Below are 16,379 nucleotides of genomic sequence, written 5' to 3' on the forward strand. Positions count from 1 at the left end.
AAACATAACTACATTCCAAAATAAAATGTAACCACTTCTGGGTCAAGTCTTTCCTCCTGAATTCATTGAAAAGGGCAGTCCAACTGCCTCTTTTATTAGTCTGCAAAGACAAATATTCTCCTCACCCATGAATGGGTAACACCAAGTGCTCCACTGATCCTGTCCCTGGATTACTTGAGCTGACAAGCCTGGGCACGGGCAAAAATAATGGGATTTCCTGCAGCAAGTAACAACAGACTTGTCGAGCACCGGACTGTTCCTTAATCCATGACATTGCATTAGCTTATCTGCCTTATATACATGAGCTCAGCTTTATGCACGTTCTTCAGATAATTCCAGCTGCAAGCTGTCACCATCCCTTATGCATGTGGCTTTCATAAGCTTCTTCACTGTGACAGACTTACAGCCCTTAATCACGGGTCAGGGATACCCCGTCAGGCTGGGCAAGCCTCACACAACTGAGTTTTGCAGTGCCAAGGGAAGGGCTTTACCTGGCACGGCGCTTCTTCACTCGGCGCTCGTGGTCGGCCTCCTCGTAGTAGAGCTCGTTGTGACTGGAGTCCCTGCGACGGGCTGCGGCTGCGATCATGGCACGGGACTGCCCCGACGCATTGTTACCTGGGCCTTTGGGGGGCAAGGACGGGCAAAAAGGAGACAGAAAGGCGGTGTTACTGCCACAGGACTGGGGCTGGGACAGACCAGCACCCCACAGCATCTCTCGTAAGTGCTCTGTGGCTCCAGCCTTCCCAGTCAAAATTATGAACCCTTCCCCGGTCCTCAGCAGCTCTGGTAGAAACCCTGCTAGGCAGCATAGGCTTAGTTAGAGAGGGGCTCTGGCACGTGGACAAGGGAAGTTAGTTGGGATGAAGGATCTCACGGCACATACACAAAGGCAGAGCAAGGTGAACATGCCAAGGATGCAACTTACCCCCCGTTATATATGCTTTCAGTTTGAAGGCAAGGCCAGCTGGAACATACCACATTTCAGCATCAAGACAGTGTGAGAGCACAAAAAGTGAGAAGTTGGAAAAAGGAGAAAGACAAACACAAGAACATAATGAGACATGGAGATGAATAAACTAAAGCCAAATGGCAGACAATCACTCGCAAGGAGGAAGAAAAGGATGCAGGGGAAGCAGGGTCACCTTTAGACAAAACATAGGGTTTTCCAGAAGGACAGAAGCTGTCAGAGCAGCAATCGTGCAGGAGTGTAGGTTGGGGTCTGTAAATGTAGTAGCTTCTCATGGCACTTTGAGCAGCATCTGTCATTAGATCTTCTGCTGCCATTAGCAGATCCTACACAACTACAGGAACAGGGAAACTGCAATCTGCTCTGTAATACCCAGTCAAGTGACAGAGCTGTCTACTATAAGACCTTAACTACAACCCTAAAATACAGTAGTAGGTTCTGCAACTCGCACATGAAGCCCACAGCTTTGGTTGTTTGGGCAGGAAGTGGGAAAAATGTTGCCCCAGAAGAGTTTACAAACCGCTCTATACAGACAGAGGATAGAGCTGGGTCTGCCCAGAGAGAAGCAGTAGTCTAGGACTGCCTCCAAACCGAGTTGCTTTTATGGCTAACTGCTCTGAAAGCCCACACTCTCAACTGGCAGTGGTTAAGGCCAATCAATTGCACAGACATGTACAAAATTGTTCTGCTCATGTAAGGGCAACTCTTAATTTTTTTTCCTAAAAAGCACAAACCAAATTCCAAGACAGAAGCCTGAAGTTCAGCAGTGGGAAAGACAAGTACTCAAACACAAAGCTTCTTAAGAGTCTAAACACTTCAGATGTTGCTTGACGGCCCTGAAATGGAGGATATGACTCAAGGGAGACACCAGCTCCCAAATTTGGGTTAGATCTGTAATTTGCCTCGTTGACTATGCCTGACAATGAAAACCCTGGTTTTGAAGGTGAGCCTCCCCACTCTGTGTAAGAGAGATTACAGCTAGATGTTTTTCTTTCCCGGCTGCTGTAATATCAAATACAAAAGCTGTCAAAAAATTAGTAATGCTATTAAGGTAGCCTGTCTTTTTTCACAAAGGGTGTAAGAGACTGTCAGGCTGCCAAGGTAAGCTGCAGCCAGAATTACACTGCTTCGTAAAATGGACAGGAATCTTTCTAAGGACATGCCTCTGAGCCTGAGATTTCCATGTGCACAAAGGCAGAGGCACCGCACAAGGAACAGCCCAGGCAACCGGCACTGCCTCACAAGGGAAGGCATGAGTTTCCAGGTCCTGGTAGGCTCACAAGCTTGACACATGGAAAGGCCTGTCAGCCACATCTGCAGCTTGTTTCTGGTTCCTTTTCTTCTAATAAAGTCTCGTGAGCCAGCAGCTCCTAAGGTCCTATCACGCTATTGGACTGCCTAATTTTCCTCTGAGCTTGGGAGCCCCAATGTCCCAGCAGATGCTGCAGGAAAATAGACCCTGCTACCTCCCAGAGAGATACCTCGGTGCAGGAGAAGACAAGCCAGTTAGTTATCAGAGTGGCACATCCCGCAGCCAGCCTCACGGGTTGTGGGGTTTGAACGGTGTGCAGACAGCTGTGCGACTGGGAAGCCTTCACCTTCCATACACCAGGCCTCACTGAGAGTGAGCAGCTGGAATGAATGATTTCACCTCTACAGAAATGCAGAGAGAGTCTGTTTACTTCCCCTCTCCAATTCAACTGAATCAAGAACTTCACTCCAGGCAGCAAGGGACACATGATGGGCAAGCCTGTCCCTCTCCTTCCCTTGCTTCCCCATTCCTCTGTCAGGATGGGAATATCTCACTTGTAAGGATCTAAACCTTCAATTAATTTTATGGCCTCAGGAGTGCTGCATCAGGTTTGGGGGAGCATTTAGGATGTCTTTGAAACTCACCAAAACCGAAAAAAACCCCAACCAGCCAACCAACCAACCAAAAACAAACCAGAAAAAGAGGAAAGCCAAAACTAAACACCCCACAGCCATAAGGCACTGAAACGTTGCTGAAAGCAAAACGATCATGTCTCATGTTTTTCCATGTGACAGATATTCTTTGTATTTCAATCCCCACACCATGCACGCAGAGCCACCTTGCCCAGCTAAATCCCTTTAGTTCTTTCTTTCCAGCTCTCAAAGCCTTTCAGTACTAATGAATTCATGGGCCCACAAAATGTGGGCCTTACCACATTTTGTCACAGGATTTCAGCCATTCTTCACCATAAACGCTTCTCTACACAACTTCAGCTCTTCCCAAGGAATGTCACTTTCATAAAGGTTGCTGGGTACACCCTGCTTATCAAGCCTGGCTTTCACTGATAGGGTTTGAGAGTGTCAAATGATTAAGTCCAGTTTTCACTGCTTTGAGCATCCAGATATCCATCCATCCTCCCATGGGCTTCTTTAAGGCCCTGAAGTTTGAGAACGGTTTGTAGAATTGCAAAGCTCAACGGGGACAGTTATCTGTCTCTGAATTTCCATGAACTGCTTAGCATCATGATGACTTGGGAGCATGGCCACGTGTAAGCCAGGCATAGCTAATTTAGTGCTAAGCCTGCAGGCTGACAAGCACTGAGAGCATTGCTTTCATCTGCGGCTGATGCTTAGGCTGTTGTATCTTCCCACATTGGTATCAACTGCCTTCACTTTCCTGAAGGCTTCATGTGGAAACGGAATAATAAGTGACTGGGGAACTCATTTAGGTTAAAAGTTGTGTTTATTGTACTGTCACAACTAAGGAGATGACCCAAGGGTGACAAAAAGCAGAGGCTGCCTAAAACAAGCAATGGTGCTGAAAAGTGCTTATCAAGCCACATGATAATTAAGCCCGACATAAAATTTGGCCATTTCACCTGGCAAAGACAATAGCCTTATTGTGGGCTAAACACATCTGTAAAGTCATCTGGAACTGGCAAACTCAGTACTGTTAGGAAGATTTCCAGCAAGAGACAAGACTTTGGCAAAGCAAAAAGGTGAGAATGTGTGCATAACAAAGCATAAAGCCAACCCAGCCCCTCCCCATCCCACCCATTCTCAGAGACTACATTTCACCTCACCTACCATCAACATTGTAGACTTTCAGGCCAGCCATGTGTTTGGCTGCTCTCGATTTGGAGGCTGTTAACAAGGCTGGGTTGTAGACTGTGAAATCTCTGTAGTAATTTTCCAGAACCACCAGTGCAGCTCGTTGGATGCTAGGGAAAGAACAAAAAACAAAGCAAGACAAATTACCTCAGATTAAAACAAGCTCTTTTGCTTCCATAAAATGCTCAAAAAAAGAAAAGAAGGAAGAAATAGTCACATTAGTTGAAACAGGGTTGTCATACCTACAGAACTCTGCAATACACAGAATATTAATTACTCTCTCTAGGACTTGAATTTCATTTGAGATGCAAGATAAATGTCTCTGCCCTCACATTAACAGGATAATGACAGGAAATCCCTAAACAAGGGCAGCACATGAAGTGAAGCACTAGGCTGACTGCAGTATGGTAAATTACAGAACTAGAGCTCAGCCCGCCTCGGCAGTACAATCACTGTGCTGCAGAGCCCTTGCTCAGGCTGAAGATCAGAACACCACAAGGGTTTTGGTGTAGCTGGCCAGCCGAGATGGAGAGACCAGCTCAGGATGGATGCTTTCCCCTTTGAGTCATTTCCAGCCGCACCTCACAGCTCCTCAGATCTCCTCCATCCCAGCACTGACTAGAGTGTGATCTCTTCAGCTTTCACAGCAAGATAAGATCGCTGCCTGAGGAGTATGGTTGCCAGAGACAGATTACCTCAGTATTGCTTGTTAAATCCCAGGCTAGGGACAAAATAAGGAGCAGTGACACTTCCCTCCATCCCTTTGAAGGGATGCTTCCACATAAAATGATGACACATGGGAGCAAAACAAGCACACGCGCCAGCAGCAGGAAAGACTCAACCCAGAGGTATCTTCCTTTGCAATCATTTTGACAACAGAAAGAGAAATGTCTGTAGGCACTGTTACCAAAAAATAGGACAGTACTTCAAAACAAGCCAGAGCTGTGATGTTTAACAGTGCCAATGCACACGTGGGATCCAGGACACAGCTCTCTCCCCATTGCTCTGGCTCCCTGCCTCAGCGTGGCAACCGACTGGCAGCAGTATTCTCAGCAAATCACCAAGATCACTGATTCAGCCAACTGGAGTTTGCCAAGGACCCACACTTAATATAATTTTTGTGGGTTCAAAATGAAAAGGGAACTGCCAACACATTTGTTGCCAGTTAATTTGTTGCCACTTCCCAACAAAGCTTCTCCTAAGGAAAGCAACCAAGTATTCTCACACGTTACAACATAAGAAGAAAACATTACAAGGATGGTAACGTGGGAAAATAAGACATCAACAAATTAAGACCAAAATTCAGTTCTCAGCACTACCATGGTGTGCTCCCAGAGGAGCAATTTAAGTTTTCCTGTTCCTAGAGCTAATATTAAACTTCTGCATCACACCCCAGTAATTTAAACACACCCCCCCCCATCCTCAATTCTCCAGTTGTCCCCTCCTACTGATCAGTGAATTATGCACACATGCCAGTCCATTCAAGAGATTCTGAGAAAGAAGAACAAACCCAGACTTGTTCACTGCGTAGCTTCATCAGTCAGTATTATGGTACATGACCACACATTGGATTAGCTCTGTACCTATAAGATGATGAATTTAGCTTTTGAAGCAAATTCCATCTTTAGGACTCTTTGGTAGGGTCTTTTGCATCCAGCTAGGGTATCTTAAAGAAGCTTTACCTTTCCCGTGCCACTCCTTCATATTTCCTCATCTTAGGTTTGGTAGAAGCAACTCTACTTAAGCACTCAGCTGCTGATATGAGATAAAAAGCCACTTAACCAAGGAAACAATTTTCCTTTAATGAAGTAGTAGAGACTGACCCAGTGCCACACACAGAGATGCTGACACAGAACAAAGGGAGGCTGTTTTATTTCTCCTGGCCATACTTCTGATTTCTACTGTGAATTTGCTGCAGCTTATAAACAAAATTTCATAAAAGAAGTCATGTGGCAGCAGCACACATTCCCCCTTCTGACTGCATTTAAACATGATCAAGTTTTTCCACGTCTGTTTCCCAGGAGGATAAAACTCCATAGACTTTCATCTCAAAACACGATGTTTGAAAAACTGAAAACAAGAAGATAAAAACGAACAGTTATACTCTGCTAATACACTGCACTCATTACAACCAGCATTGGAAGTTCCATCCCAGAAGTAGGAAATATTTGGGAGGTTCTCCACTGACCAGCTAGCTTTATTAGGACAAAACACAATGCATCACAGGAGACAATAATTCATTTTTATACATACACATTTTCCCTGGACCCCACAGACAGCATTATCATCAGGATGCCAGCCTTCCCCACCTAGTATCCCTTCCATCCCCTCATTAAATAACCTATCCCACCAATTCATTGGCACATAAACCAACATCCAAACACCATAATGTTTTATGTTGCAGCAAACAACCATCATTGCCCTGAAAATTAAAGCCCAGGTACTTGTTGCTGATGCAAATCCGGTATAGGCTCAGTCCCACAGATGAGAAACCCCAATCACACAGAAGCTCTGCTCTCTGGGAAGAGAACTGTAATTAAACATCAGTTTCCAGAATTTCTACCAGCCCATTTCTGTCTCCCATGTAGTCCACCCTAAGTGTGCAGGTTAGAAAGACAGCTATACTATGACTCTTCAAATCCTCTGTTACAGAAAAAAAAAATTAAAGAGAAGAAACTGCAGACAAGAAAATTAGAAGCACTGCAGTAAGTCACAAGAAGAGTGAGGAGAAGGCTGAATCAGAGCCTTCTGGGCTGTGTTGCTCAATCTCTTCACCCACATCAAGGGGAAGCCTCACCCTGCACAGTGCAGGACAGCCAGCCCTGCCCCACGCAGGCACTGCGAAGCAAAAAGAAGCCCCCGCCCCAAACAGCCACAGCACCCCAAACACGGCAGAAGGGCTCCCCAATGCTCTTGTGCAACACAACACATAAGAAGGAGGGTAATCACGGGTATATAAGCACGCAGAGCAGCCTGGAGAAGAAAGCAGGAGCAAAGCAAAACACTAAGGAAGTCTGCTGTCTCCCAACACACACTCAGGGCTTTTGGACTTTCCACTGCAGGGAGATCCACTGCTGCCTTGTGAGCAAAGTGGAGTGGCTGTAGGAAGCCTCCTTTCCATCCACACTCCACCCTCCGATGGGAATGAAAACTGGCAGCCTTCCCGAGGCCCACGGAAGCTGTTTCCTTGCAGCACTGTCTCGGGAAGAGTTCAGCACCGTGTCGGTCACTGCATTCATTCACCCCGCGCTTCAGCAAACAGGCTTTCCTTGCACTCACATCTTCGAAAGAATGGGGAGGGGCAGGAAGAAAATAAACAGAAAGTTTCGATACTTAATCACTTCCATGGAGAAAGTCAGAGTGAGGATCCTTCTCAGGTCCTGCCGAGAGGATCTGGAAGCCCAATAAATTTCAGGCACTGTAACAAGCTAACAGAATACGGGAAAACTGTATCATAGGAATCATCATAGAAAGTCTTGGGTTGGAATGGACCTTAAAGATCATCTAGTTCCAACCCCACCCCACTACGGGCAGAGCACAAAAATCAGGACATAAAAAGCATTTTCATGCAACAGTTCAAATTCAAAGTTTATGACATGAGAAAAAAAATCTCTTGCACAGGTCTACTGGGAACACAGTTTTCCTTGTAGGCAGTATCAGTAAGGCTCTACACACTTTGTTGCTTTGCATTTTGTGTAGCTGGAGGGTGGGGCTTTTTTATTTATTATTTTTACTCCCTCAAAAAAGGCCATGCCACAGCATGCTGCCAAAAGGGAAAGCAAACAAACAGACCCCACAAAAGCACGGGGTACCTCAGTGGCATCTGGCAGCAGAGAAATGCAGAGTCCTTCACAAACAGTAATGAATTAACTTTTACAGGGCATCCAAGGAAGCGGAGGAGGGGACTATGTGACACAAAGGCAGCAACTGGTTTTTTTCTCTCAAAAAGCTAAGTCGGGAGGAGTTTTGTGTGAGTACTTGCTTCTACAAGAGACTTGAATATTTGAGGTCTTGCCATACACTGCAACTCAGAGGCCATTTTGACTTTTTATTTGCCTTCTGTGACACAACTACACCAATACTGGAATTGGCTTTTTTTAGAGGATTTGCAGGAAAACGAACAAGTGTTCTTTGTACTTTCCTGCTAAGCTAGAAATGTGGCCTGTCATGGTACTATACCAACCATCAGCTAATCATCTAAGGAAGAGGAGTGCCCCATGCTTTTGCAACAGATATATACACACATCCAGAAAGAGCTGAGCTGTTTGCTACCAGAGCATCCTTGCCATGGATGCAAATCTTGCAGCATCAGGGTTTAGAGTGAGCCACACACCTAAAACACACAGGGATAGTCAGAGAGGCTTGATGACTGCTGTGCTAATTGAGGGCTGGGGAAGCCTGGGGTTATTTAATCAAGTGGTTCCCAACACAGACTCCTCTCCTCCAAACAACATTTTTTAATGTTCTTCAAAACAGACACAGCATCAAAACAAGCCAAGGTCTCTGGGCACATAAAATCTATGCCACAGCCAGCTGGGAAGCTTGGCACCTCAAAGAAGAGTCAAGAAAGGATTGCACAAAGCAGCCTTCCACACAAAGCTGGCTTTGCCTTACCAGCTGTTTCCAGTCCAGTCTACAACTGCATCAAGCTTATCTAGTGCAAGAGATGCTGAGGTCTCCTGGAGTGCTGAGCTGCTTATCCACAACGCTTCTTACTCCCTAGCAGTGCTGTCAGCTCACACCCAACTTCTGTGCCTTCTCCTACCTTACAATCACATCTCCCTCCTAGAAATTCCCCTTTCCTTCTCATACTCTTTTGCTAGAGCACTGACACAGAGCTGGGGCTCCAGTGCCTGGACCTTCATGTTTTATTGTTTTTCCAGAGCCAAGTTGCTAGGACTGAAGCCTTAGAAATAAAACTGGAAATAGACAATTGAAGGTCAAAATGCTTCCCACACCAACATCCCTACTGAGAAGGTATTTCCACCATCCCCTACACAGACTTGCTTCCCTGCTCTGCCTACCATAGTATGGGTGAGGTCAGCACAGGCTGCCCAGACAGATGCCCCCTGGGCATCACTCCCACACCAGGGGCCCTGAGCTGGTAGAATGAATGGGATTTGGTACTCACTGCACTTCCCAAGCAACACCTTGGAGCGAGGCTCCTGAGAGGACCAAGGTCATGCAGAAGCACTATGCAGTGCTGACAGTAGCACCAATGCCTTAGCTACAGTTTTGTCCTCTCTAGTAAACAGAGCCACAGTCAGATCTCAGCAGAGATGCCAAGACAAGGAATTTCTTCGGCAGCTGCAGACAAACAATCAGAGCAGAAAAATGCCTTTTGATCCTTGTAACTACAACAGCATTTCAGTTTGGTACAGTCAAGAGAACAGGACCGCAGCCCTTAGGAACAGGAAAACCACATTTTCTTGTCAGACAACCACAACTGAAGTCTCCACTTGGCTAAGACAGGCAAGCACAGTCCTCACCCTCTCTGGAACAGGCATCAGGACACAGCAAGTTTGGTTTAGATACTTCTGGCATTTGGTGAGGCAGAGAGAAGAATTCGCAAGGTCAAGCCTTTACGAGGGAAGGGAAGGAAACCTTGGCATAGTAACAGGTTGTCACTGTGATGGCAGCACATCTGCTGCCCCCAAGGAAGTGAACATCCATCCAGTAATGGCACAAAACACACACCAGGTTTGTCCCACAGCTTTGCAGTGACCAGTCTCCATCTGTTCTCTCCCCTTTCAGCCTTTTTCAAAAACATGAAAATAAAAGAACAGGAATTTTAAAGTGTGTCCTCATCTATCTCCAAGAGTGGACATCTGAACAACTGTCACAAGAATGCTGGAAATTTAAAGAGAGCACCAGCCCACGTTCTAGCTGTAGATCTCCCCTTTTCTGCCCTGTGCTGTCCAAGACACAGTGCTCTTCAACATACCCCATGACAAGTCTCATGTTCTGCAAGACAAAAACCAGAACCAACACACCAGCTGAGTGATACAATAGCTCACTGCTGATGTAGAAGGGATTTCAACATACAAATTTTCTGAATGAGAGGAGGAGAGCAGGATTCATTTTCAGGTTGGGTTTTTTTTGTCTGTTTTCCTCAAAAGCAGCCTAGCCAAAACCCTCCAATATGGGTGAAAAAGAAAGACTCCAAGTCTACTACTAACGTAGCTTTTACATTTGAATCTTTTAATTTGGATGAGAAGATGTATTTTTTTTAAAAAAGAGGATTTTATAGGAGGGTATGACCAAAATTGGGGTTTGGGGGGAAATCAACTCCTTTACATCATACAACCCAAACAAGCTACTTATTTAAGCCTTCCTGAAGAACCCTATAAAAGTATTCCCTGGCCAGTACTAAGATGATGCTGCTACAGAAGTACAGAGCACTAAGTTTTAGCAAGCAGCTATAAAACCCCAGTAAACCCACAGGCATGTTCCCACTGCAATTCTCCTTCGGAGAAACTTCCAAGCCTGATACTTCAGGAAGTTAACTGGTCTTTAGGGTACCAGTACACAGGCCAAATGTTTTCCCGAGTCACTTTTATTGGTAGGACTTCAAATTCTGATGAATGCTTTCCCAACAGCCACACTTGCCCTTGCTTCCACTTCCAACAGCTGAAGGTGACAGGTAGTATAACTGACTAGCAAAAAAACCTCAAGACACTACTGGTAACATATAGTGAGGAGGAAGAGGAGGAGAGCACAATCCTCACTTTAAGAGTGGTCCAAAAGGTCCAATCATATGACTTACCAGGAAAGGGCAGTTGCTGTGTTGAGGTCAGATGCTGTGACAGCACCACACTTCCCTTCCTCAGTAACAGAGTGAACATTTCATTTCACAGTATACAGTACTGAGGGAAGCAAAGATCACAAGGACACTTATTACCTCCAACATCATATTCAACAGATAGAAAATGGAATAAGCTGCAATAGTCTAAGATGAGCTTTAGAAACAGTGGAGATTCTGGAACACCAGAAGAGCTTCCTATGGAAGGCAGGGGACTCTCTTCTCAAAGAAAGAAAGATTAAAGCCCTTGCTGAGCCTAAGCTTCTTTCCAGGATCGCTGCATACAATTCTAGGATGCCTTATTGCAGTGGGTCAGCCTAGGTAACCAGCCTTCCAGCCCCTAGTGGAATAGCAAAGGGGAGTTTGTTAACTTGTGGTAGACTATGTTGCACCAATTCCCTCAGCCCACCCGCTGGGATGGGTATGTGAATCTACAACAAAAACAGCTTCAGGAGCTGCATCTGAAAGAGCAGCTTGTGAAAGCCTAAACACACGGTGCAACAAACTTCTCCCCCAGAAGGCTGAGGAAGCTACTGCCAGGAGAACAGGCTCCAAAGCAAACCACCCGCATCCTCTTACACCAAGACCACCTCCCCAGGGGGAACTATGTGTGTGTGGAGGTATTGCCAAGTACTTACTCACCACACAGATACCTTGCAGAACCACTAAATCCAAATGGTACAGCTCATGTATTAGCCAGTGCACAACAGCAGCTTTCAGGCACTCACAACTTGAGTTGGATTTTAATCAGTTCCTCAGATACCAATAACCACATGCAGATGCCTCAACAGCTCTCAAACTAGAGACACCCACTGCCCTTTCAACACATACAGCACATTCAAACAGGCTACCTTCTCATCACACAGAAAGTGAGCGCTTGCTACCAGCATCTCATTGCCCCAGGGTCTGCTATAACTCAGACAAGAAAGATGAAAGCAAAGGAGCTGCCCGTGCCTGGCCATGTACCTGCCATGTCCCAGACACTGAACCAAAACAACACCTGGCCAGACATCCACACCTCAAGCCCAACCCACCACCCTCAGGAGCCACTAGTATGTTCAGTCAGACCTGGAGAGCAGCAGCTATTGGATCCACGAGCTAGAACTCAGAAAAGGGCTTTCCAAGTGCACTGCTAGCACAGCAAGCATTTACCTCCATGACTTGGTTTTGCAAAGTGTCGGGGTACCCTCAGGGGAGCTAGTGAGAATACTAACCTGCTTACTTACAAGAAGGAAGAAAAAACCCAAACAACCAAAATAAAACCACCAACTACTGTCTGCTCACACTAAAGTAAAAACCAAAGCTGTGAAAGGTTTCCTCCACCTATTGACCAAACTGGCAGTTTGGGAACCGGAGCAGTGAGAGCACAAAGTGGACAACTTAAGCGAAAAGATGAGAAGAAGCTGCTGCTGAGCTGTCCCCACAAACCTGCACAGCATGGTGGACACATGCACACCAGAAAGACACGGGTGTCAGAGCACAGACAAGTTGCTTCCCCAGGAACCTGCAGGTGTTGCAACCAGCTGCCAGCAGTCCAAGAGGATCCACTGGTCTGCTCCCAACTCAACACAGACCCGTAACCAAATTGAAGGAGTCAGGGACACTTCTGAAGTCAATCTTACGTTTAACATCACCACAGCTGAGCAGACTATTGAGGCCAAGGAGCCTTGTGGAACAAGATCTGCATGGCTCAAGACAATAATTTAGAGAATCCAGTCTCACAGCTGGAGATACAACTCTACACCAAGCCCACAGCAATAAGTTGCCATCCATTTGGTACATGTTGTCCAGCTCTGAATCTTCGGAGACATGTCCTGGGGTGCCCAAGACCTATCCCTCATGCTTGAGCCACGGCTGGTCCCTTGTAGATCAGCTGGATAGGGGAGGAGAAGCAAGGACTGGAGGCTCTCCTTTCCCCAAGCTCAGCAGAGGAGTACACTTTTGAAGACAACACAAAGGAGTGCTCCTGCAGATTGCTGCAACTCATGGGCACTGCTGCCTTCATGTAGGCAGCAGTACGACTGCTTTCTGTGAAACAGAACCACAGAATCATTTAGGTTGGAAAAGTCCTCTGATATCATTGAGTCCAACATTTTCACCACCTTGTCGACTAAACCACAGCACTAAATGCCATATCCAGTCATTTCTTGAACACCTCCAGGGATGGTGACCCCACCACCTTCTTGGGCAGTCCATTCCAATGTTTGACAACCCCTTCCATGAAAAAATTCCTCCTCATGTCCAACCTGAATCTTCCCTGACACAGCCTGAAGTTATGTCCCCTCATCCTGTCCCTAGTTGCCTGGGAGAAGAGACTGACTCCCACCCTTGCCACAACCTCCTTTCAAGTAGTTGTAAAGAAGCAGTTGTAGAAAAACCATCTCTGCCATGAGAGGGTTCCCTCACCCCCATAACACCTTCTCCTCTGTCACCACAGACCTTTGTAACTCTTAAGCACCAGAAGGACAGTTAGAAAGACTGCAGAAATTAAGTCAAGCAACATAAGTCAGGAAGAAAAACACATACACAAAACTATAAAGCTACATAGATAACAGAGATATAAATTACCAGTTCCATCACTCAGATCCCTGTGCAGCTAGACAAGATTTCTTTGGGAGGGGTGAGGAAGGATCAGGTAGTTGACAGGATTTTTTTTTTTTGCAGCAGCATTAGTTTAAGAAGTGATGTGGAACTACGATCAAACACTTATGTAATTGAGGGGTGTACTGACTATTTCTGAGGAAGGTGTAACCTCTTTCAAAAGTTTCTACACACATGAGGTTATACTTAGGATTTAAGGAGTTTCAAACCAGCTGGGGGGACAGGGTGACAACAAGGTGTGCTTTACCCTCTGACCACAGGAGTTAGGAGCAAGACCAAGAGTTTACCCTGCATGCAAGAGTGAGATGGGTACTCGGTGCAGACACAAGGGATGAAATACCAGACGCTCCCCAAGCCCTGAGCTGCAGGGAACCCATCAGCTTCCAGCTCGAGCTTGTGCCCCACTCAAGCACCTAGGAACTCTGCAGAAGTTGGCAACATATGATACCCCGGATTACCATCTCCAGGCCCTGGGAGCAGCATAATCCATGACAGCCATGCATTTCCTCTTCCCAACATATATGCATGCTATGACTGATTAGTCTAAGCCTCAAATAGGAAAAAAAAATATGCAGGAACTGGCAGGTATGGCAAGTTCATAAGAGTCTGCATTTTCAAAAGATAATTTAAAGCCTGTTCATGCATCAAATAAGGCCAGTGTTTAGCCAAAGCATTCTTTAAGCTACATTAATAGTTATGAAGTAACTAAGGGTGGGGCTTTTTGTTACTAGTTTTTTTTCTGAGAGGGGGAGAAGGAGTTGGTTGATGGTTTGGGGTTTTTTTAGGTGAAAGCTAAGAAATACAACTTTAATTCCAAGGAAACAAGAGAAAGAAAGTGTTCAAAGCTTCTAGAGGCAGCAAAACTTCAGTGCTGTAACAGGACTTTACATCTGGATGCTGCTGCCACAAAACATCAGTATTCAGCCCTTGTTCCCACAGCAGCCTGGTAGGGTGCTCTCTCAGGAAAGAGGACCACCTCTTACTTGACCCCCAGCAGGGGATGGGATTAACTTTGAATGAGGTTGTCATTTGAGTCAATAGAGCAGCTTTAATTTGTTCTAGGATTTCTCTCAAAACACCTCGGAATGTAATTCTCTTGCAAGCCTATGCAGACAGGCCTCAAGAGGCAGCATCAATGTTAGCCACTAACAGTCCTCTGCACATAAAGGAACATCAGCTCCCAAAATACAGCTCAGTTCCCCCTGCACAGATCCCCCAAACCACAGGGCATGCCCCACAAAGTTCCACCCCAGCAAGCTTTGCACAAGCAAGAGCCACCTCATTTTACAACCAGCACTCAGTAGCCCCACAAACAGCACTGAGGCCACAGGGACATGATCTGCTACTCCAATCTGAGATCAAAAACCCAGCCCCAACACAGATGCAGATGAACCTCTACCAGGGCCTCAGGAGCACAAGCCAGAGCCAGCAGCCTGCAGCCCCCAAACCACAGCCAAGGTCCTTAGTGCTGTGCCAGGGGTCTGTTCTGCTGTCAGCCAAGGAATAGCTCTGTAGGCTGATGTCCCCACTTGACCTAAACTGCGCAAAGGAAATTTAAGCACAGAAGTTCATTTAACAGAACCGTGTGCTGGAGGGGGAATCCAGATAGTGAAAATATTGCCCTCAGTTTTGTAGCCATAAATAAACAAATGACAAAAAAATACTCTTTTACTACCACACTGATCCCTATTAACTCCTCCTTATTCCTTCAGGGTAGGGTCAAGTATTAGCTTCCAGTTTTCTTGGATATTACTTGGTTGTGCTTAGATGAGAACTGTAAATTCACAAGTCCTTGCCCTTTTAACAAAAAGCGAGCCTACTCCTTTCCCCCAAAGGGCACACAGCTCACTTCTTTGCAGAATATTTCATCATTCACCACAAGAAACAGATGTCAAAGGTTGAGGGGGTGGATTTTTTTATTTTTTTTTTTTGCAGCATTTGAAGATAAAAGTACCTTCATGGCCACAAAATTTGTTCAGCAGCTTAGGGAGACCATCTGTCTCTGTGGGTGGTACACACAGGCACTTTGGAGGGCATGGACAGCAGGGGAACAGGAATTCCACGACAAACCCTTAAAGTGCAGGGTAGGCTGGAGTTCTTGTAGTTCTGGGTGGTGTTGATTTTGAAAGACAAACCGACAAGAAAGGAAATCTCTGCAGATGAACCCAGTGGCATTTCCCCTGCACCATCTCTTTCAGGAGGATGAAACCTAGCAGCTCCTTTCTGGGGAGCAATTAATATCGAACTAGCCCGGTGGATTAATAATTGACAGTGGGCACTTCACTTACAAGTAGGCTTGTAAACTTTTAAAGTATTAAGTATTCCAAAAATGTGAGACAGCTCCAGGGTATAACGATCAGCCCGCACCACTTGCCCTTGCTGCCTGATGCATCTGCAGGAGCACAGATACAACTGGTACCTGGGCTGTGGTCTAGTATAATCAACTCAATGCTCCTCCTCATGAAAAGGAGGGGAGAGGTGGTATCTGCACAAGGGGTGCAGGGGGTGATCAAAGACCAAGATCAAGGAAGGTAGGAGAGAAGGGTAGAAAGATGACAGTGGGCACTTCATTTCTCTGAGCTCTCTCACCTTTATCAACACGAGGAGCAGCTCCATGTGTAAAGCCATATGTAAAATCTTCTGAAAAGTGCATGCTAAAAGGTAAGAGGCTAGAAAAACATGCTCCTTTCAGAAAAGCAGAGTCCTTCCAGGCTTTGGAGACAGACTTTACCACATCAGAAACTCCCAGACGAGTTGTGCATGTGGTCAGATACATGCACATCCTAGACTTTCCCCTCACCTCTAATGAGGAGTACCTGGCATTCCTGGAGCTTGCTGTTCACTTCTGTCACAAACAAGCACCCTCTTAATGAGGTGTTACTCTGACCCAAGCAATAAGTCTTAGCTGAATTTTGCTGGCAACAC

General features: G+C 45.9%; 1 protein-coding gene across 6 annotated transcripts in view; it reads right to left on the reverse strand.

The window, feature by feature from the left end:
• VANGL1 (VANGL planar cell polarity protein 1) overlaps nt 1–16,379 on the reverse strand; it is a 48,537-nt gene that overhangs the window by 9,107 nt on the left and 23,051 nt on the right. For all 6 annotated transcript variants that reach the window (XM_032681074.1, XM_032681077.1, XM_032681073.1 and 3 more), the window contains exons 5-6: nt 4,028–4,161; nt 492–624 (exon numbers count right to left, since the gene is read on the reverse strand). In XM_032681074.1, the coding sequence (XP_032536965.1) occupies nt 492–624; nt 4,028–4,161 (267 nt within the window). The remainder of the gene's footprint in view (nt 1–491; nt 625–4,027; nt 4,162–16,379) is intronic.

Source organism: Chiroxiphia lanceolata, chromosome 2, assembly GCF_009829145.1.
Source record: "Chiroxiphia lanceolata isolate bChiLan1 chromosome 2, bChiLan1.pri, whole genome shotgun sequence".
NCBI classification, from domain to species: domain Eukaryota; kingdom Metazoa; phylum Chordata; class Aves; order Passeriformes; family Pipridae; genus Chiroxiphia; species Chiroxiphia lanceolata.